The sequence below is a fragment of the Pelecanus crispus genome, chromosome 6 (genome assembly GCF_030463565.1).
Source record: "Pelecanus crispus isolate bPelCri1 chromosome 6, bPelCri1.pri, whole genome shotgun sequence".
Classification (NCBI taxonomy): domain Eukaryota; kingdom Metazoa; phylum Chordata; class Aves; order Pelecaniformes; family Pelecanidae; genus Pelecanus; species Pelecanus crispus.
In genome coordinates this window covers 53846783-53870690 of record NC_134648.1, presented here as the reverse complement: position 1 = coordinate 53870690, position 23908 = coordinate 53846783, and the positions used below count along the sequence as shown (strand labels likewise).

Below are 23908 nucleotides of genomic sequence, written 5' to 3'. Positions count from 1 at the left end.
TTCTAGACAAATACAATGTAAAGATGTAAAGATATATAGTGTTTTCTATTGTTCCTTTTAAACAGAAGATCCCAAGACTTTTCTATGTATTACATACAGAAGTAACTGCAGCTGGTTTAGAGCTGTAAGGATGCATTCCTGAATTGCTCCATAAAAGGCTTAAAGAATGTGTGCATTCATAATGTAAATGGATAAAGGAGGCTGCTTGTAGACACCCTGCAACTGTTAGCTTAGGAAGTTAATGTACTTCCATTTTTCCTTTCTTCAACATAAAGATATGTTGTCTCAGTACAATTCCCAACTCACATAGTCTCTTCATTGCCTTTATATTCCCAGACTACATATAGTCCAGGAGCTTACTATAATTATATATGGTGACACACTTCTTTTCATGGGTAGCAGAATGAAATGCATGTCACTTCTTGGTCTGTAGGCTGTAGCGGATCTGCTAACTGTGAGAAGCCAATGCCTATGGGTTGATTCACAGTGAGCTTCTCACTTTGCTGAGAGTGTGCCATGTGTGAATAACACTTCAGTCTCTTGCCATGTTGCATCTAAACTGTTTTAATTCCACTATATCTTCTCCCACAAAATACTATGAAACAGTTAATGAAATGGAGAATATGTTCATCAGGGTAGTTGTTGTAGAAGATGATGTTATATACTAGGATGAATCTAGTCTTTTAATTGCTTTCTTTTTTACCAAGTCCACTAGATTCCACTCATGGGTTTGTATTTGTGTTTCTTGTCCATGACCATATGTGTGTGTGCATATACAATTTGTGTAGAAACTCAAATTGGGATGCAACTACTGTTAGGCTACGTGTCTTCAGAAATACAAGAATAGCTTTTTCCTTGCTAGGTTATTAAGACATGCAGTCATGAGCTGTTTTCCTGATTGTTATTGTAGTGCCAGGCACACTGTTCCTATAATTAATATTAATGTTTTCTAATTTACACTCAGAACATAGCCCCCACTCTTCCTACAGTGGAATAATAATTTATTGATTTGATTTGCTTGAAATATCATCCTATTTCAAAGTAATTTCCCCATGAGAGATGCAGAACAGAAGGTGCCAGTGGTGTGCAGATACAGAGACCCAGGCAATTCAGAGTGTTAGCCTTTTCAAACAATGGCTAAACTTCTGGTTGCAAAAGTTCTACATCTGCGTGGCTGAAAAGATGCATGTCCTGGGCTACAAAGTTGAGGGAAGGTGGGGGAGAGCGCTGGGAGTGAAACTGAATAGGAAGCCTCATCTCATTCCTTATTCCACAGCTCCATACTAAATACCATTGCTTTCATATTTTGGGAACAGCTTCTTACTACACAAGCCATGTGAGAAATATGTTACTTAATTTAGAAAGTAGTAAAGCTCTTCTAAGTACTGTAAAAGTGATGATGATTAATGCAAGAGTTGTAGTCAGCCCTTTAGATGCTCAGTATGCCTTCTTTCTTCCCCTGCTGTTCAGAGTAGAAAAGAAATAGGCATGGCTGAACACTATAGGAGGACTGGTCACAGAGAATGGTGTCTGTGCAGACTTTTCCTCCTTACTTTAACTATTCTATAGCTGCATTAATCCCTGCATTTAATAGGCTGCTGAGACGATATACTTCATTGAAAAACACTGCAAGGAACAGCTGCAGTTAGTGGCATATTTGATTCTAAGAAATGAGTTTTCGGTAAGATGGGTGGTAAGGCAATGCTTCTGAGACCAGCATTAACGTCTTTGGTGTGTATGGCCCCTGCCGCTGCCCTGCTGGCTGATAAGGCTGCTGTCATGTCTGCGGGAAGTAAGGTCAGAGTACAGGATAAGCATTCCTCCATGTAGCTGAATTAGTTCTACTAGTCCTGCAGATTAAGAAGGAAATAGCCAGGCTGTGCAGCAATACAGAAAATAATCTGAAGTCTTGCCCAAGATCCCTGTGTGTTCTAAGTACAAAGCTTTGTAAATGTATTTCTTACACCTGGAGGCATTAAACAAAAAAACATTGGAGCAACAAGCATATACAGAAACCCATGTTATTTGGCTCTATTTTCCTTGATCTACTCAAATACCGCCATTTTATACTACTCCTATATGTGCAGGTGTGATTTAATATACTTCTGTAGTGCATTAAACACTTCCACTCATTTATGCCCCATTCTGCCTTCAAGCCAAAGAGTCTGTGTCCCACCCATTTATCCTTACCCTTTTCGTGTCAAGGCCATCTATTCTCCAGTCCTTCATTTGTATCACAGGCTTTGGGGTTTCCTGTTCCCTTTTTACCTCGTCAGAAGCATGGTTGCCCATACTTCTGTCAGTACGTTCCTGCCATTGACTGCCCTTCATCCGCCGCCCCTCATTTTCCCTCTCCGGATTATTTTGTGTGCTACTCTTCCTCTGCGCCTGCTGCTAGGTTCTTTTACAAAGCCTGTGCTGTCACTGCATTGCCACTGCATTGCCTTGGCAGGCCAAACTCTCACACGGGGCCACGAAGCCCATGCACCAGGGAGGCTCACGTCCGTGCTCTCTTGCATCGCCGGCTCCGCCGTCCGCTCAGCCCCAGGCGGCCGCCCGGACCCCCGGTGCGGCTGGGCCAGGTGGGCGAAGCACGGCCGGTAGCGGGGGGCTGCCGGCTCGTAGCTGTCCAGGGTCCTGCAAGCCGTCAGCGGCCGGGGCTGAGTGCTGCGGGCGCCCTTCCTCCCGCCAGGGCTGTGAACGCCAGAGAAACACAGGGATCTCCGAAACCTAACCCCCAGATTTCCTGTTTACTATAGAGAAAAGTTACCAAGCTGCTAAGGTAAAGCATCATGTAACTATCTAGTAAGAAATCCCCCAAAAATGATGTGAGGGAAGAGAATAGTACTGCTATAAAATGAATTTGGTGTCTTGTTTTTATTAATCAGGCTTGCTATTTTTGTCAGATATCAGCCTTTGATCTTATGAGGATTCTTCAGGGACATCATGGAAAAACTAAGAGCCAGATTGTAATTCTCCCATGACTATGATTCAGGAGTAATTGTACTGAAGTCAAATTAAACTAATGTGAAACAGATGTAAGTGGGTTCAGAAAGAGACTCAGTACTATGCAGCTTGAGTTAATACTTTTTTACACGGCAGATCTTTTACTGAAAAAAAATGCTACATTATACTATTACACTAATAATGTGCATGTGCTGTACTTTTTCAGATAGAATAAAAATGTGCGGTGACTACTCCACTGTGGTCCTTGCTGGCCATACAAAGAGATTGATACAACAGGTGTCTGAAAGCTGGAGTCTGGCTAATGAGGAATGGTTACCAAAAAAGAACTGAGAATGAAGAAGGTGATTACAAACTGTGAACGAGGTACCCCCTCTCCTGTTCTGGCATTTAGAGGGTGGATGCATAAAGTGGGTCTGAGGATATGAATGGTGTGTTAGGATATGAAAGGCAGGATCCATAGCGTATTCTGTTTAGTGTCACTGACCAAAGAAACCTGCAGACAGGCTGTGGTAACTCAAACCGGTCAGATCTGAGAAGATACCATCCTGGCAAAGACGTAGTTGCCTCAGGTAGACTCACTGATTTCATTGAAACTGTTTCTGCCAATAAGTAAATTTTCTGTTCTGTGGATTCATCCCTGAATGAATGAAGACACAGCACTGCATGCTACAACTCACAAAGTGCTAAGAAACTGCATGCAGTAGAAGAGAGTAAAAACAGTAAGTTGCTTTTCCTTGCACAGTACATAGTAGTCCTGATTCTTGGTTAACTTCTTGATTCCTAACTACACTAAAGCTTCTGAAAACCATCTGAAAAAAAGATCTTCAGGTTATCCTAGAGAGAAGACTTTAAATGTCTTTAAATGCCCTCCTAGACAGAAGGCTTCCTAGAGAATAAAGAAGTTATAAAAGGATTCTGCACTGGATCCTGTCCAAATTCATACTACTGAAGGATAGTTCAAGAGTATATAAAGAACAGGATGCACTTCACTTGGGTTATTCTCTGGCTCTCTTGGTCTGAATATAAATAACAGCAGTCCTGTGGCGATAAACTGAATGAAGAATGATCTTCACAATCAGAAATACCAGATTTCAAACAACCATATGGTTAACCATAGACTGAATAGTTATATACACAAATGAGCATATTGCCAAGTGATGACAGAAAGACTGTCTAGACTTCCATCTAACCATATAGCATCTCTTCAGTGCATCCACGAAATGGAACATACAAGTTACAGGTGATTTCTGTCTACTACTGATGCATTTTTCTACTCCTTCTCACTGGATTTAAGTAGGTATAAGAACTATTTATTCATCTGTTCTGCTATGGCTTTCTTTGAGTTATAAATCACTCATGCCATATCACTAATGAACAGTAAAACGGCACTTAGCATTTTATTTTTCTTTCAATGAAATTGCTTGTAATAGAAAGCCTCTTGTCTATTGTGTTGACTGTCACAGGCCCAGTCCTGTAAAGGCGCTGATTCTCAACTAACACCAACTCTGAGGACATTAAGTCTGAACAATGAGCCCTAAATGAAAAGGCAGACCAGTTTGATAAACTACTGATACAAAATCAAGTCTGGAAAATTCTTATGCAGGTACTAAAGTAGATTGATCATGCTATATTTAGTTTTTTGTCTTGGTGGTCTTTCATTTAAATATTAAACATTACTGAATCCACTTAGCTTATAGAAGTTGACAGAGTAACAGCTTGAAACACTATAGCTTCAAGGCACCAGTTCTCTCTATCATGAGAATTCGACATCACTGAGGGGTGAAAGGCCTTTTATTTGCATAAGATAATAGTTACGTTTCTATGCAACAGCTGTGCTGTCAGTGAAAGATGCGCTTACTGTGCCAAATCCAGCTCTGCAGTAACCCCATTGATTTTAAATGAATTACTTTGGGAATAAATTGGCCCACTAGATAAAACTGCAGGTCTGAGGCATTGAAATAATTGAGCAAGATTTCCATGACCATAACATGCTAAAAAAATGCAAAACAATTATGTGATGTCATACATTTATGTACCTGACAGATCATGATTGATTTGCCACAAGGTTTTTAAACCCTGTAGCTAGAGCAAACATTTATGTAGAGCTTATAGACACTTTTTGGTAATATGGGAGCATTAAGAGGATACCAGAAACAGGAATATAGTATTACGCTGTTATTATCTACATAGTGTTACCGTAAGTCAAACAAATATGAGATGTCTCTCTAAGGTCAGTTTAATAATAAAGATTCATATAGACACATGAAAATTCCTCCTCTTTAGACATTAACAATCAACATCTGTTTCTGGTAGTGAACTACCTGAATTTTTCACCTCTAGACTGTAGACTTCCTGTATAAGTTAACAGGAATTTAATGCTGTTGGCCTTTCAGTAGCCTGTTTGAGTTTGGTGATCTTAGGTGTGTTCTCAGTGGACAGATGGCTGTGGCACAATACCTACCTCATCAGTTAATTGCTGATAGTTACGACACAAAGACAAAGTAGTGCTTGGGTGAGGGTGACTGAGCTCCTAATCACAACTGAGCAATATATGTCTATATGTTAGTTTTTCCTAGCAATGTACAAGGAAGATGCCAGTAAACTGGAAACTGTTTTGAATGCTGAGGAAAAGTGATATACATGCATAGATAGATTATATATTTGTGTGTATAAATATATAAGTAGTTCTTTACTGATACATATTTGATAAGTGATCTTTTGGGGGGGTTCAGAAGCCTTCTTTGAAGCCTTTTTGGTTATTAGGAGAATGAAAAGATTTCCCAGTCATTATTCAAGTGATCACACAGCACAATTAGCAAAGCCTACCCTCAGTTTTTTTTCTATTCAGTTTGCAGAAGTAACGTCAACGGGAATCCTGAAGCCTGTTCAGAATGCATCGTGGTTTGCTTGCAAAGGAAATACCTTGTGCTCCTGATGTCATCATTGTAATCATCTCAAATTCAAGTCTGACTGAGCAGGCTCATTATCATTCTCACCGTGTCCTCCCTTAGAGCAGCCTCTCCCGCCTCCTGTACAGCACAAAACAAGAGCCACAGGGGTGTTTGGATTAGGGAAAGGAGAGACACCCAGCACCTCCCCCCAAGAAAACTTGCTGCACTACTTCCATCTAGTTCCTTCAAACTGCTTTACAGGACCTTGCACACCACCACCAAACGAAGGTGTGGATTCACATTCACATATGTTGCTTTCCCCTTCCTGTTTAGTTGAACAAAGACTGGGGACAAGCATGGATGTGTGCATTTATTTAGCTTCTGAGCGTGGATACGAAAAGAGTGTGCCAGCCTCCACAATAAGTTTCCTGAGGAGAGCCACACATTTCAGACTGCTTTTTTTTTTCACCAGGGCAACATTCTCCCTTTCGTCTTGTAAGGTTGACTAACATTTGAGCAACAGATAGGAAGGCAAGACAGAGAGGGCGGTTGAGCAAAAAGAAGTACAGGGCAAAAAGCAGGGCACAAATTGTCTCCGGCACCATGTTTACATCACAACCATGTTTCCTGAAAATTCAGAACGTCCTGGCTATGGACCTCGGGACTGACTCTGTCTCTGACCCATGGCCCATGTGAATTTGTGGATCTCTCCCCCAAACTATCCCCACCCAACGATCCCCTTCACACAAGGAGCTGATTTCCACTGCGGAGGAGAGGAGGCAGGACAGGGTTAACCTCACACAGTCTTCCTTCAGGCCCCCAGAGGGGCTGGGGTTTTGTTTTCCTGGCTAAGGGAGGGGGGCTGGGGCACTTATTGTGACTGGAATTGGAGCCCTTTTGTGGTGCCACCAACCTGTTTCGGGTTTGAGGGAAAGCCTGGAGCAGGAGGGAGAGGGGGGAGAATGCAGACTTGGAAAGCAGCCAACCTCTGGTAATTGCACAAGGTAAAGCCAAGTGTCCTCCATTTCCCCGAAGCCCCCTGAGAGCTTAGGGGGGCTCCGAGAGGCCTCCAGCCTCCCTCCCAGCCCCCCTGCCCCCTCCCCGCAGCCTGGCCGCATCTTTCAGCTCTGCCGTGCCAGCCCTTCCCTCGATGCCAGGTGTCTGTCCCTGTCCACAGCGCGGAGAGGAGCGGGGACAGAAAGGGGAGCAGGAGTCCCCTGGCTTTCGGGGTGCCCTGTCCTGGTCCCCCAGAGCCTGCGGGGGCTCGGACGATCCCCTTGCCCTTCCCCTCCCCCTGTGCTGCAGAGGCTCTGGGTGCTGCCGTACTCCTGCCGTGTGCTGCCGCCGCCGCCGCTGCTGCTCGTAGCTTAGTCGAGCGCGTCTCCGGCTGCAAACTCCGCCAAAGAAGCCTGCATCCTCCTCCAGGGAAGGATACCCAGTAAGTACCAGCCGGAGCCTGCCCCCTCCCTAGGGCACCCCGCCACCGCCTCCAAAGGGACTCGCAGCCTCTTCCTCTCGCTTCCTCTCCCCACCCCCTTTTTAAGCCAGTGCAGAGAGGGGCTCCGTGAATTCCCTCCAAAGCTATAGGGTGGCTCCCTCCTCCTCCTCCTCCTCCGCCGCCGCCGCCGCCGCCGCCGTCTCTTCCTGCTCCGGCTCTCCTCGGCGAGCCGGGCTGCTGCTGCATTCAGTCGGGGTGGTCCCCAGCCTCGCCCAGCCACGCCGCTGCGGCTCACCCCCCCATGGCTGACTTTTGTTGCCCCTCTAGTGCCCGGGGCTGAACTGAGGTGGGCTCATTTTCGGGGGTGGCTGAGGCTAGAGAGTGTGCGTGCGTGTGGGAGGTGTCCCTGGGGGCGTGGGTGGGCTGGCTGACTCCCCGGCCCCTGCAAGCCTGCGGGCTCGCCAGCCCGGCTGCCCCCTCAGGTGGGCGCCGCAGAGGGGCCGGGCTGCAGCGGGGACCCCGCCACCCTGACATCTGCAGGTGGACTGGGCGAGCCAGCTGCGGGAGCCTCCCCGGGAGCCAGCAGCACCCCGGACCCGCTGCCCATCTCAGCCTGCTTCGTTCCCGCTCCCCCCGCGACCCTCTCCGGTCCTCGCTCCATCCCTCTCTCTGCTGGGGTGCCTGCACCCCTCCTCATCTCGCCGGTACAAACCCTTCCACTCCACTCCCCTCCCCGCCCCTCCCCACCTTCTTTGATTTATTTGTGTATTTCTTTCCTTGGCAACCACCAGTTCCCCTCAGTCAAACAGCACAGGCTCCCTATAATTTGAAATTAATTTGTTTGACTGCAGCATTGAGACAGGAAGGTTGGGAATTTATTTAATTCTTTTTCCTCCCTGTGCAAAAAAGGAAGCGATGAAATTTCCAATCGAGACTCCAAGAAAACAGGTCAACTGGGATCCTCAAGGTTGGTGATTCTCTATTACTATCATTACTGTAATAATAACAATTATTATTATTTCTTGTGTCTAGTGACTCGTAGGAGACTATTTGACTCCAAATGGGAGGAGACGTTGGATGCTCGTCTGCTTTCCATGTGCACTGCTCAGTCTTTCTTGCTCAGTCCTAGCAGTGTGTTAGAAAATGCTCCTCAGATGTGGGTTTGGGTGGGTGTGTGGGTAAAACCTCTTCTAGGTGTAAGTTTATAGTTCTATATTTGATAGCTGTCTTCCCTCCCCTCCCCTCCCTTTTTCTTGAGTATTTCCATGGCAAACTTGCCTGGGATGGCAGTGATCTCTGGCTCACAAAGCATTGTTTGTTTTATCTGTGGCTCCTTTGTTGTTTCTAGTGATCATTGTCTCTGCTAAATGGGTGGTACAGGAGTGGACACAGATGTGGCTGCTTGCTCAGGGCTCCTCGATGGCAAATGTTTGTTGGCAAGCAACTGGAGTAAAATGTTGCTGCAATATAACTCATAGTGTGGATGGTATAAAAAGACACATTAAATAATGGAGCCCAAAGGGACCTTTAGATTCTTTACTCTGTCATGTTAACAATTGATCAGCCCAAGTGGGTAGTTTGATTAACTCTATAGCTAGGTTTGGCGTCTGCCTTGGGGAGTGTGTTTGTATGATGGTGGAAGGAGATTTACGCCAGTGCAGTGGTTTTCAATAAAATGATCCAAGTGGTGTTTTAAAATAAACCATAATGAAATGCTGTCCTTTCCTGGCACGGGGAGGAGGTTGATATGCAACCTACAGAAGAACTGACTGAAAAAAACCCTACTGGTAATTTGTATACTAGTGTGTCATATTTCTGTGCATCAGTACAGGAGCAGAGCAACTTGAAGCCATATGCTCAGGTTTGCAGCAGAACTGCTGGCAGCCAGTCACTATACAGCAGTGCTTGCATGAAGTATGAAGTGATAGCATGGGCTTTGATTATTCATCTTTATTCCACAGGTTTGGTTTTAGTGGTCAATTTGTCTGTCATCTTCTGTGCCCTCATGTCTACAAAATGAAACATTAGAAACAGTTTCTCCTGGTGTAGAAGGAATACAGCAGAACAGACATCTTTCTGCTGAGCAGGTCTTATGTGCTGTTGGAATAGGATACACAATTAAGCTTTAGTTTAAGCTTTACTACATCTTTAATTAGGTGAAGGCTGAAATCGACACAGCCTCCTCTGCCTTCAGCTTCTCAGTTCAAACACATGGATAGTAGCACTAACAGATTTGATTATTTAATAACAGTATATTCCTTATCCTAGGGTCAAAATTCTGTGTGGTGAAAACTTGCTCTCCCCAGGTGCTTTTCTGAATGCATGTTTGCTGTTGCTGCATCTTAGTTCATTTTATATATTGCAAAATGTCTTTTAATGCAAAATGCCCTTTCCTCCCTTCCTCTGACAAGGCACGCAGGAGGCTGTACTGATGGCATTCTGTATGCAGCTCCTTTGCTTGGCAATCAGTTTTAAAGCATATGGATCCAACAGGTGGTTGGCCACAATTTACTAATGTGTCCAAAACTGTAGAGTACTGTAGCAGGTAAAAGACCTCAAACCCAGCAGGTTTGCTCTCTGCCAAGCTGAATCCCTGCTAAGGACTGCAGAATCCTACCTGTTATTTCACCTCAGTGTATTGACTTCATCAGCCAGGCAGCAAGGATGCTAATGTATAGCCAGGAAGGAAGCAACAAATGTTAAGTCTGAATTCTCTAAGGGACTCAGGAAATAGATAAAATTTGGTGGAATGGAAAAAGGCAAACTGGTAAGGAAAAGTTGTCTAAGGCCCAATCCTTTAACCGACAGAGGAACAGTGCAATGACATTGTACTCACATAGTCCCACTGAAGAATTAGTGATGTAGGTAGAAGACAAGGTAGATCAGAGTTCCATTCTTTTTGAAACGAAAATATATTTATGTAGGTATAAATGTTAGCAAAGATCTACACAAAATCCCTTAGAGCCCTAAAATGAATTTGATTTACACTCACATATGTAGTCTGTTCTCTGCATGTAATGTGAAGAATGATGTTATGTTTTGCATCCTATTTGTATCCTATCCTTGGAGTTAAGAACTGAAGTAACTTTTCTCAGATACAAAGATCAACATGTAGAAAGCTGGTGGTGCAAGGACACAAAAAGTCCTAAGTGTTAAAAGCAGAGCTCATGTCCAGTTAATGTTCACACGCAAGTATCAGGCTCATTTCAGTTTGTATTGTGTGATCATGCCCTGTTCTTGTCGTCAGACAGAGAACGTGCAGTTTCCACAGTTTTGTGTAGTTGGAATTGTGCTAACTTGTGCTAACAGTACTGGAAATGTATCAACTGATGTTCCTGGCAAGCAAGCTAGCAGTCCAGTGATGTAACTGAGAGCAATGGTATCTTAAAGATTGTTTAGATCTGATTATTCCAGGCAATATTTTCTAGAAACTATACACACTTCTGGAGGCTGGGGCCCTTGCTGTGGAGATATAGCTGGCTTGGGACTGATAATGTTGCTGATTTGAACCCAGGTCAGAATGACAGTCATTGAAATGAATTAATGCTCAAACTCCATAATGCTGACTGAACTATAAATATTTACATAGATAAATAGATTAGAGTCTGCTGGTAGCTTTCATCTGGCATAAAACTGGTATTCTCAGTTCACATCAGCAAAGATCAATATACCATAGAAAGACTGTGGAGAGAACAGGTTTAAAAGAATAGAATTGACATAAGGGATGGTGTCTGACAGACAGCTAATGGGAGGCTGATTTCTCAGCCATTAAACTGTAACGAACAGGGCATGGAGACTGAACTGTGCTTTTACCCTGTTGTGTAGTATCTTCATTTGCCTTGGGTATGGAGTATATCTGTGTGTTCCCTGTAAATGCTGAGTGTGTTTTCTAGATAAACCAAATATTTCATAAACCTGGAAGTATATATGGTCCAGATTCCTCCAGAGAAATCCCCTACTATCCCAGGCAATCAAACTATATAATCCCATTAACAAACAGACCAAACTCCATCCTAAAAATATGTCCTAGAATCTCAAATATATTGATTAAAACCCATACTGTTAATATACAGTGAGTGAATGGGGTAAGAAATGAGTAAAAGACCCAAGCAGGCACCTGAAGAATGTGTTAGGGAGAGTTGGACACATTGAGTAGGGGTACAGGATCTCACACTACTTGGTCTTACATTTTAAAAAACAAGCCTGCCACTTGTGTTAGTGGTGGAATCAGCAACAATTGTAAAATATTTGATCTGCCTATCACTGATTTTTGCTTCTCCCATTTGATGCAATTCAGGTAAAGCAATAACAACTGAAATTAGTGAAAGACCAGATTTTTAGTTTCATACCTCATACAACTTCCCGTCTATGCTTCTCAGAATATAAGATTGGGTTTATAACAGCATATGAAGACATTAATTCTTGTAATTGTTCTCATCTCTCCTCTTCCCTGCATTCCTCCTGCTGTTTTTTACACCCACCTGTTGTCCATGCTTGAACTGGCTTATAGTCTCTTTGCACATATATATTTACACAGTACCTAAAACACGGTGGGTCCCTCATCCTGACTGAGACATCTGGATGTTACAGCAATATCATTTTTTTTTTCCTACGAATTATCTGCTTAAAATTGCTGTTTCTTTGTAGAAAAGAAAGGTAGATGAGACTGTTTCCAGTATGCTCAGATTATCCCCAAGCATGACTGTCTTGCAGGGTGATGGTGAGATGTCTTTTCCAAGGGAAGGATGTCTATCTTGGTGATGCTTTTAGTAGGCAGAAAATGGAGTTCAGTCTTCTTCCATCCTATGTGCCAGCAGTTTTTTGCTGTCATTGCAGTGATATGGATTGTCAAAGCCTTTTAAATTTCCAGGTAGATGTTTATCTCTACACTGACCTTTTGGAGCACTGAAGTTTTGATACAAGTTCCCATGTCCTTTTACAAAGACATCATTTGTGTAGGATGGCTTTCTGCAGTTTAGAACCCTAAAATAATGCATTTATTATCATCCTTACATTTAGTGGGGGAGTCAGTGGTCTGTGGGGAATTCAAGCTGTGGTTGACAGTCTAGAGTTCCTCTTCAGATTTTGCTACTGACTTCTGTTTAACCTTCAGTAAACCACTTACCCTTTATTTTCCTCCCTTTTTCCTTGACTGCAAAACGGGAGTATCAATACTTCCCTAATGCACAAGGGTGTTGTGAAATATGATTAACTTGTTTAGAGCAATCTAAGATCTGCTATTGAAAGAAGAGCATATGTATTGCAATCAAGTGCTAAAACAATTAGGAGGGAGCAAAACAGACTGTCATCATACACAGATCACATCAATTAAGAAATAAGGTTATCTCTGCACTTTACAACTAGAGGAAACTAGTATTATTTGCGCTTCTTTACAGACACTGAAGACTCAATTGAGTTTCCCATTAGAGGTACCTAGAGACCTTTGATATTCCCCAGCTGCCACTCCAGAGGGGCTCAAGTCTTCCATAGGTCCTGTGTCACCTGCCATGGGATTTCGCACTTCACCTGAGACACCTTAAGCAGCACTGGACATCTATAAGTGGCACAACTGAGCTGAGTCTCAAATGCCTTCATGCAGATATCAGGATTGGATCATCCCTTGATGACTGTTTGTTGGAAAAATCTTCAGCATCAGCTACTCAGTATAAATTAAACTGATGCTGCCTGCAGAGTGTTACAGATTGCTGCAGTTCCTGCTTTTTATGTGTCCTTTCATTCAAAGAGACCAATGCAGAAGGCAAACTTGATTATAAAGGCATAGATGAGTAGAATGAGGGTTTTCATTTCTGTCCTCTGTTTTCAAGAAGATACATGAAAAGAAATGGAGTGCAACTGTGAACTAGACAATATCTTTCTGCACTAGTAAGTCAGTTATTAGTAGCTCAGTGTAAGAAGACTGCCATGGAAAGCTATAATGTGTAAAAAAATAGCTCTGATCCCAGCAAACGATGCATGGTCAGCAGGGTGCTGACCATGTGCTACTTGTATCACAAAATCATATTGGCTACTGACCCATCTGATAGACGAGGACTCTGCTGTGCCTAATAAGCATGGCTCACAGAAAACTGTGAGGAGCTTATTTTAAAGAGAGATTTGAAGGAGAACAGAAATTGGCTAAACAAGAGGACACTCCTGGCAGCGCATGGTGTAGGTGCAATAGTGCCAAATACAGTAAGGTGGAAAATTTGAAGAGTTTGGAAAACAAATAAAAGAGAATGAAGAAATCAGAACTTTACTGAAGGCTATGTAGAGCCTGCAGGGGAGGCAGATGAATACTGTGGACCCTAATGTGGTAAGAGATAGGGAGATTATGACTGAATTAGCAGGAGAGGAAGAAAGACAGCAGAGAGCTATTAGTTTCAACATCGTTGTCTTTAGGATGCCCTGGAAATGGAAAAACTAAGGATTCAGAAAAGTAAAATTAATAATAAGAAAGTGGCAGAGTGAGAGACTGGACAGCAGCTTTCTTAATAGTAGTGAGGAAAGACTGAATTCTAGTCAAGGTGAGAAAGAAGAAAGGTAGGGTATCATTAAGATGTCATCTGTACTCTGAGAAAAAGAGGCAATATGAAGCTGTAAGTCTAAGACAGGGCGAGCAGTAGAATTGTCAGCAGTGAGAGAGGTTAAGACAGAATTATTCCAGTGAGGAATACCAATGTTATTTTTTGACACACATGTACAAGAGTAATCCATTAATAGGCTTTTGGACTGAAAAGTCCCTTGGGCAACCCTTGAAAACTGATGCTACCTGAAGTGATGGAGTTTGCTTTTGGGAGAAAGATATATGATATCAGTTGTAAGTGTGTAGGTTTTGGTTCAGCTTTTGGCATTTATGTGGATTTATGTAGCTAGCGTGTGGACTATATCAGCTTCAGACAGAAGAGTGCATATATACAGTGATACAGTTTAATTCTTACTCTCTTGATTTAATCCAGAGCTAGGAATTTTACCACTCACTTCAGTGTGAGCAGCTTGAGATTCTTCATTTTAAAAGTATCAGAACTGTGTTGTCCCTGCAGGCTTTACTGAGTTAAAAGTAAAGGAGTGCATGGAATCACTGGGAGAACATGGGCCCTAGATGTTGTGTTGTAAATAGGGTAAGTACCTGGAATAAAATAGGGAGGGAACAATGAGGAGGTCAAGATAAGAAAGGAGTAACAAACACACTAGTATTCAACAGGCAGAGTATGACAGAATTCAGTGTGATAGGAATGCTTAACCTTTGTTTGGAATAATCTCAGTGTAATAGCAAAAGCCAAAGCAGAGAATATAAATGCTGAACAGTTGTCTGTTTTCTACAGATTTTTTATGTAAAAGAAGTGACATTCAGCAAAAGGCTAAATACTACCTTTTTTAATACCTTTTTTATAGGAATGCCTCTGATTTTTGTTTTCTGTAAGAAATGGAAAACATCCGGGGACCTGGCGTTTGTCAGACAGAGGCTGCTTGTATTCTAGTTCCTGAGACATTGATTATACTTCTATTGTTTGTCTATAAAGCATGTATATGAAAAACATTTTAACTGTAGTGGAAAATGTGCTCTAAGATGAACCTGCTGACTTTCATAAATAACGTGCCATGCAGTTCTCACTGGTTAACCCAATGAGATAAAACAACAAGTGAGAACAGCACATATCATATACCCTTGTACTTCAGGGTGGTAGTACTGATCCTTTTTAGTCCATGGACCACTGTTATCCTCCCAACATACTTGCTGGGCTGCTTTTCACAGTTACAATCAAACATTAACTCAGATTATTTAAACAAAATGATATTTCAAAAGTGACCTACGCATCTCTTACCATGTAATGAACAACAGAATTTAGGGGATATTTCCTTGGTCTGGGAGTGCTGAGACCAAGAATTCAGATTTCATCTTTTTAACTGCTAACACAATTCTTATGCTATTACAGATCTTATTATTGGCAAAGTGTCCCAAATGCATGTATTATTATGTGTTGTTCAGATGTCCCAAAATACAAGCATGGGACATCACTGGTAAGATTTTGAGGTTACAGTGGAAATTTCAGTGGTATATCTCAGTGCTGGAATTGGAAATGAAAGCCAGTAAGGTGATAGAATCTGTTATCAAAACCTGTATAGAGGGGAAAAAAAAAAAAGGTGGAAGAAAATACACAAGGCTGGCTTAATTTTATTTTTCTGTTTTTAAAATGGAAGTGGAACATCCTGCTGAAAGCTCGAGTTGTGGTAAGGGGGATGACATACAAAATATACAAAAGAGATTGAAACTTGTTGCACTTAGGGTCTGGAGTCCTGAATAGGGGTAGTGATCAGCTGCAAAGTCTGTGTGGGGGTTCAATTTTTTTTTAAAAGTCCAGACATAGTTAGATCTAGCATTTTGTTTGAGTTTGCTATTAGAAATTTTAGAGGACAATTGAAAAGATATAAAGACTTGACAGGGAGAGACAGAGGAAAACTGCTTCAGGTAATGTAGATTACAAGAGAATGGACCCAAAGTGTGACAAGGTCTGATCTGCTGGAGAGGTGCAGAAAATGCAGAATGAAAAGAGTGTACCTGTGGTAAGGCTGAAAATGCTCTGAAAAAAAAAAAAAAGGGTGGACATGAAGACAAGTTTGGCTGCCTCCGACTAGAATTCACTGTTTTCAAGCACATGATGTTGTTTCTACCTTTTAGAATTAAGCACATACCCAAGGGCATATTTTTTAAAAAAAGAAATACCTTTATGTTCTCTATTGGTTCCTCAGGTGTGTATCAGGGTCCTCCTCTGTGAGCTAAACTAAAGCACAGTATAAATAATCTTATGGACATATTACAAAATATCTTCATCTCATGAAGTAAGTATCTTTAATAGATTATGATCTGTTTATTTGGCTATTCCTTCATTGGAGAAACATGCATATGTTTCTTCTCTTTGTTCCTTAATTCTGCTCCCAAAGAGATGCATTCAATAGATCTTTAAATTGCTTCAGTTCTCTGTCTTTCTGATAACCCATAGATTATGCATGACTGTGTGACCATTGTTTGCTGAAGACTGACTAACTAGTAGGGGATAACAAAAGTTAACACCCTAAAAAACAACTTCTTACAAAGCAATACAAGTTATTTTGGTATTACTGTCCTACAGGATCATCACAGTGCTTTAAGGATCAGGCTTTGAGTACCTAGATTTTTTGAGAGCCATATGTTCATATCTCAGCAGGACTGACTCATCTTTTCTTCCATAGGAAGAAAAAACAACATGTTATTGACTTTACTGGATGAGGATTTTGGATTTTGGCACCTTAAACTTGTGCCACTGAGATTCTTAAGATTCAGTGATATGCTGTTAAAGGGTGCTCAGATTATTTCTCTCTTACTCGATACTGTAATATAATAGTACTGGCATGATTTGAAAACAGCAAATACATACTGACAGCTTGTCCAGGGCTTTTATCCTCTCAAATATCAGCTTTTCATTTTAAAGAAACAAAAGGCAGTCACTAGCTACTATGTGTGAAAAACCTCAGTGATGAAAGAATTGTAACAGAAATGGTACTGCAGAAACTCCTAGCTGAAATGAAGGAAGCAGTTCACACATCTCAAAGACATTCCTCTAGGTTAACTCAGATTCATCACTGATTACTTAAATGTTAAGATTGCCAAGTTTGGATTGCACAAGAAAGGGTCATGCAGAGAGGCCTTGGGGTAGCAGCAATCATGACAGCTACAGAAACAACACCAGAGCCACCTCTTCATGACACTACAGCCACCATAGTAATTTGCCTTCATGAGAAGCAGAGTTCATTACTGGATTACAATGATATACTGACATGTAACCTTGCAACCTGAATTTCTCGTTGCTACCAGACATTACTTGTTGATTCAGTTTTCTAAAAATATGTATCTACTGCCATTCAAGGGACTGTAAGGCAGCTGAGACATTTGCATAGGCCTGGTATGTATGATAATGGACCTAAGGGAGACCTCTGCCCTTCTGGAGCAACAGCTTAAGGCCAATTAGGATATCCTAGGAACTCCCACGTGGTACTATGTGATATGGATGGGCAACTGAATTATGCCATTTGAGTGTGACTTAGTTGGAGAATAAACCACCTAAATACAGGTAGGTATCTGAAATGCAGAGGTGTTCTAAGTTTCTAAGGACCTGCTATGGTTAGGGGAGATATAGTCAAATATGGTTCGGGGAGCCTGGAGAACTTTCAGTAGATGTCTGGTTTAGGGTCAGCAGAATCACCCTCCAGGCTGCAATGACCAATTTGACCACATCTGTATTGACTCTAATGGGATGTATTCCAAGTTACAGCAAAGGAAAGAAATGAGACAAGGGTTGTTCCTGCTTGTATTTTGAACTTCAACTCAAATGGCTTTGGGTAGTTTCTCACTAGGAGGATTTAGGGCAGGTATACACCACTTTTTCTTGGTGGATTCATTCTCAATTTGCGCATGCTTTGAGGTTACAAGAAGTTACACCATCATGGTTAGTGCAGCTCTGCTGAAAGTTATTAAATACTACTTTGAGCTTGGCATTATTAGCAGTGAATTTCATTTGTTTTCACCATCTCTGAGCACAGGAAAATGAGTTCACGCCCACTTGTTATACACTGTGCAGGCTTAGGTAAAGCTTAATTGTGGGCAAAACTGATTATAGGGCCACAGCCGTCTCTTTCTTAAGTCTGATCTGTGAATGCATGTAGCTACGTCAGTGGTGCAGTATGGCAACACTGTGAAGTGCTGCTGTTCTGAAGTACTGATGTTAGAAGCCATACCATATTAGTGGATGCCATCCTTGTGTAGCTATAAAGTTTTATCATAGTTCAAATTACAACTGTATTTCTACAGTATTATCTGAATAGAAGCTGTGCATGAGAGAAGAAAGGTCTTGTCTAAGTCAGTTGTTGTACCACAGTCTTTATCATCTAAGACACCCTAAATCATATACTATATAGCAAACTTCAAGACAGCTTTGCGCAGCCAGAATCAGCCAGGCATTGATCTGGAGCTCTGTGTGCCTGACCAGCCTCCCAGTGACACTGTTCATCTGTTCTGTTTATTATATACTGCCATGAGCAGCATAATGGGTCTGAAGTCTCTTTAACCTATTTCCTTTTGCTTACCTGAGCTCTCTTTGATTCACAGTCACTTTCTAATAATTGTTTTACATGCAGACTGGACAGGTGAATCATTCTGACTGCAGCAACCTTACTGGTGCAACTTACACACCGAAAGTGTAAAAGAAAAATGTGTGTGTTATAAAGAATTTAGAATAAGAGAAAATAAAAATGGCTACGCTGAACAAGTGCATTTCAAACAGCAACTTTCTCTTCTTTGTGAAAGATCTTTTCTGCACGGAGTAATTTTGTAAGAGCTATCTTATATTGTATGTATTCTTTGTTCTGTTCCAGAATAGGTTTTCAAACCATTGAAAAGCCTCCATTCACTTTAACTAAGACTGTTACTTGTATAGGAACTTAAGACTGCTAAATAGACTGGATCCTCAGGATATGCAAATAGTATAGCTCCAGTGAACTAAAAAATAGCTCAACTGATGCACTTTGTACAAGATTTCTGACCATTACCACATAATGAAAGATCCACTTTTATTACTGTTGCCCAGAAAATTTGAGAAATTATCACTTAATTGAAGTGGTGGGTCATTAATGAAATTTGCTTGAATTCAAAGTATTTTTCTGTAGATTCCAATCATTAGCCAGATTGGGGACAATACCACTAGACTGATGCAGAAATTTTTACTTCTTGATTTTACAGAGGAGCATCAGCACGAGCTCTTTAGGTATGGTCAGTAATGTGCAGGTACATCCATAAGGATGCCCCAAGAAATCTTTGAAGGGGAACAGTTAGTGCTGACATTATTCTGGGGTTAGAGGTTATATTGCATGTGTTTTTCTGGTCTTACTCATATGTGAAAGATCTGTTCCTTGGCTATTAACCTAAAAGAATCCTGCAGGAGGTATTGTACTGCCCCAGCTGAGTGATATATTGGTGTCTCACAGTTCCATTCTGTACTATAGTCAGTGATGCTGCTGAAGTCCCATTCGCATGACTGAGGTGATCAAGAGATTCCTTCACTCCACTGTTAAGCTATATCCCTGGCAGACAGCCAGCATCAATCACATTTCAAATGTAGATTAGATAGCTTCCTGCTAGGAAGGCCAACATGAATCTTTGCTTTGTTGTTTGTCTCTTCCACTTGCTTTTCTTACCACTAGGTTTCTGTCAATAAGAATGTTCTTCCCTTTCTACACAGACCTTCTTATGCTAAGTTGCAAGACTTAGGTTTCATTCACTGCTTGGTCTGACCATGAAGAACATTGGCTAAATTTCTTTTGTGAATCCTTGAGATAAGACATTTGGAAGATCCCAGTCCAGCTGCTCTAGCAGAAGGACACCAGCTAAAATCCTGACCCTAAGTCATCCTGTGAGTACTTTAAAGCAGAACACCTTGAACTCATGTGGTGTGAGATTCAGACTCTTCCTAAGTGTTATGGGAATCATGGGACACTTCCTGGTGAGGAAAAGTAATCAACTCGTGTCATCCAATGGCACATCATGGTGCAATGGAATTTTTTTAATTAGTCTTTAAAAAGAAGATTATGGATAAGCAGCAGCATCACTGCTTCAACCGGTCCATTGTTCATTGTAGGGTGAAGTCTGCAGAGAAGCAGAGAGCACGTATTTATTCCTTGGTGCTTGTACTCGAGGCTTGTGACATCCTGACAAGAAAGCAGTTTTTCTATATATTACCTAATATATAAGGAAAAACAATGGTATGTTCACCTCTTCTGACAGGAACGCTTTTTCACAAAGTCATCTCTATACCCCAAGATCTTGAGCCAAAAGCACTTGCTTCCTGTTTGGCTCTTGACAGAGCAGAGACCTGCATGAACTAGAACTCCCAATTTTAGCAAGAGCAAGAAATACTGATCTAATGCTAGAGAAACATGTTTTAGCAGTGATCTATTTGTTTTAGTCTTATTTCAGAAAGGGAAAGGTGAGAATTTTTCTTGGGTTTCTCTGTATTCAGTTTCTCTATAAATAGCTTCATAAACCTGATGATAGCACTGCTGCCAGTGAGTGTGTTGGAACAAACACAGTCACCAATCTTGAAGCAGGAGGGCTCCTTATTTGGGACTTGTCCCTGTCAATCACTTCTAATCTCCCCTCAACTCTTCCTGCTCCTCACTGTAGTGCTCTTCTACTCTATTTTCCGTTTTCCAATACCTGAAGTTCATTGATGAGTCCCGTCAGATGTGAACATGTGCTTGGCTCCTTGCTCTGGGCTCAAGTGTCAGAGGCAACGGGGAGGGAAGCTGAGTGCCGAGTGCTGAGAAGAGGAACTGAGCAGGGAGTTATGGGCATGCTGCCTCCCACGCTGCCAGCACAGTTGGAGAGAAGTGAGGGACAAGAGCAGATGGATGGATGTGGAGGAGGGCAGGGTGGAAGAGAGGTCAGGAGAGAGAGAAAGCAAAGCAAGGGAAACAAAATTCGAACTGCCCTCCAGCAGTGTGCAATCTCACTCCAGCACAAGACAAATCTCCCTCAAGTATTCGTCTGGACTTGGCAGCTCTGTAAGTAGTGCTACAAATAGTGTCAGTAGCAGTGCATCTTCATGTTAATGCCAATAGGTGTTAGCTAGGAACCCCCTGAGGACTGCTGTCCTGAAGCCAAACCAGAAAGAAAAAAAACGAAGGTGCTTTCAGCTGTTCCTGGAGTTCACATCCTGCCTTAGCACATCTATGCTTTTGACCAGTGAGCTGTCACGTATGCCTTAGAAAAGTGCAGTGCCTGGGAGAGGGGGGAGGGAGAGGAAAGTATCCCAGCACCCCATGACTGTGACTTTTGCAGAGATTTTTTTAATGTCAGTGGATAAGTTCTGGCTGATACCTGCACAAGCCAGCCTTCAGCTTCCTGCTGTTTCCCTGCCATTTCCCAGTAGGCAGGAGCTCTAAGGCTGTGTTTGCAAGAGAGTAACTCTTGGGCAGTCCATTTTAGGTTTGTGGGCAGGCTCTGACTGTGCTTCTGACAGCAGAGTGGCTGGGTCAAAGTCTGGAAGTTCTTGTAAATAATCAGCAAGAGCAGCTTACACATAGGTATCATATTTTTCCTTTATAGCCAACAAAAGAAAGGAGTCTGATTTATGGCTGTCTATTAATCTTGTAACAGACAGACCAGCATTTTGTCATGTATAGTGGAAAAGAGCTTGTCCCCTAAAAAAACTCGAAGATTTGCTAATGCATTGATGACAAATCATTGTACCTGCTTGATGCATGTATGAAAAAGACCTTGTTTTAATCAACTTTTGAGATTACTCTTGAATTTAATTAATTTGCTAACATCTCTGTGACAGTGTTTACATGAGACAAACTGTGAACACATACAGTGTTGTTTTTCCTCAGTGTCACAGGGGATTATCTGTTATTTGTGAAACGCTTTGAGATATTTAGATAATCATGAAAGATTATTACAGACTTGGCACAACTGATACCAAGAGGAATGTTGAGATGTGTTCGACTATCTTACACAGAAGGGGAAAGAAAGGATTTCAAGAGACTTTTCCTGCTGTGAGTCGGGACTAGAATATCAAGATTAATGATTTTGAATTTTTTTTTTTTTTATACCTTTAACATTTCACCAGTTTGTTTATAGATCCTGGATGAAGAATACAAGCCCATAACATTAGGCTGTCTTTCTTTGTTTCCCTTCACTGATAGCTTTTCTTCTTGGATCCACAGGCGTATGCAGGGCACAGATTGAAAATTGTGACCTAAATGATTTCTGGCAGATGATTTTATGCCCTGTTGTTCCAGTGAAGGAGATTTCAAGATCTTGATGGCTATTCCCATGCTTAGCTATCCTTGTAGCTAGACTTTTTCCTAATATATAATCCCCTACTTCCTTGGTACAGATTAATCAGTTATTTCTTGCCCTATTCTTAAGGGATCTAGGGGAGAATTCATCACTGTCTTCAGTTAGTCAGTGCCTTATTTTCATTTGTGAGACTACAGTTCACATTTTTACACTTAGTCCAAATGGCATTTTCATTTATATTAAGGTAATACTTTGGAAAGTTGCAATGAAAATTGAAGTGGGATGTTGAAAAGATGACCGTGTTGATAATCTTTTCGTGTCATGGACAAATGACATTTGAGTATGTGGTGGAGTTTGATTTACTGTGGTTCAAACCAAGATAAGAGATCAGTCAAAACTTATTGAAGGGAGAGACTGATATTTCCCATATTCTTTAAATACAGATCCAGTGTTTGCCTCCTGTAGTTTGCTAACTCATTCTCTCCTTCTATATTCCTGTGCTTTTAACACTCAGTTACAATGAAGCATGTCAGTATTTAGTCACCATTCAATATTTTGGTGACAAGTGAAGCAGAGAAAGATGTTGAATAGAGCAGCCTTTTCTGTGCCATTCAGAGTTTGCTTCCCTTTTCTATTAGCCTGAAGAAAGAAAAACATCTTCATCTTCACTGGTTGCTAACTATATGGAGTCATATGAAAGGTTGTGTGGAAGCCAAAAATGGACATAAAGTTAAAGAAATAAAGTACAGATGGCCAAAATAGGAGTGACTCTTTTTGGATAGGTCTTAAAACACACAAGTCTGGGAGCAGAAGAGTGGATTTCTACTCCAGTTTTGTCATTTGTTGTGTGATCTTGGTTAAGCAATTTATTTTTGTCTAGGCTATACCTACACGGTTGTATTCATCAAGAGTTGAATGCTGCTGTCTGAGCTAGGCTAGCCCAAGGAAACTGTGAACTTGAACCTATCTGGTACAGCACTGTTTCGAAGCAAATATGTTCTGCTAAGTGGCTAGGCCTATAAACAGAAGCTCAGTACTATGCTAACAAAGCTATCCAGCTTTACTTGGCTTGAACCTGGTTTCTGTGCAAATCTTAATGAAAGTTGGATCAGTCTGCAAGAAGGAGCCTAAAAATACTTTTGAATTCCTCACATGAAAGATTAAGGAAAATTATTGTTGTCCAGCATCAGATTTTTCCAGAATGATTTGAAAGACACTGATACATGGTAATTATTGCTATTTGTAATATATTCAAGGCAGTGACACTCCTGTTTTAAACACTGCTGAAGTTAGGGCCCCTGTTCTGAAGAGTTTATTCTCTATGAAATAAATAATTTTAATATGTAACTATTAATAAAGACATATACAAAAAATGATTTAAGATTGGATTTGTTGGCATAGTAGATTTTCTGTTTTTTATATGGTTCAGGGCACTGAGATTTTAGTCCTGCAGACCTTTTATTTTCCTAAGCAGCCTTTGTGAGTTTTTCCTTTCCCTGCTTTGAAAGCTCTTGTGAGATGGATGCTTGAACTGCCATTCTTCTGTGCTTTAAAGAGTTAACAATTAGAAATGGCAGTGCCTTTCAGCAATACAATAAGTTTAGAAATGGTATTCAGACCCTTCTCTTTCTCTCACTATACTTCCTTGACTAAAATTAAATTACCTTGTACATACTTCTTTTCTATCTCTTTAGGGAGACTAGGTTCAGAATTACTAAAGTGAAATGATAGATTACCAGAGAGTCTTTCAACAGCCTCACAAAATCCGTTGAAAACAAAGAA

At 41.4% G+C, this 23908-nt stretch overlaps 1 protein-coding gene across 1 annotated transcript in view; it reads left to right on the top strand.

Annotated features, from left to right (window-relative positions):
- Positions 1-8211: 8211 nt before the first annotated feature.
- The window catches only part of KCNK10 (potassium two pore domain channel subfamily K member 10), a 74072-nt gene continuing 58375 nt past the window's right edge, over positions 8212-23908 (top strand). The window contains exon 1 of the mRNA XM_075712774.1: positions 8212-8263. Coding sequence (XP_075568889.1) covers positions 8212-8263 — 52 coding nt within the window. The remainder of the gene's footprint in view (positions 8264-23908) is intronic.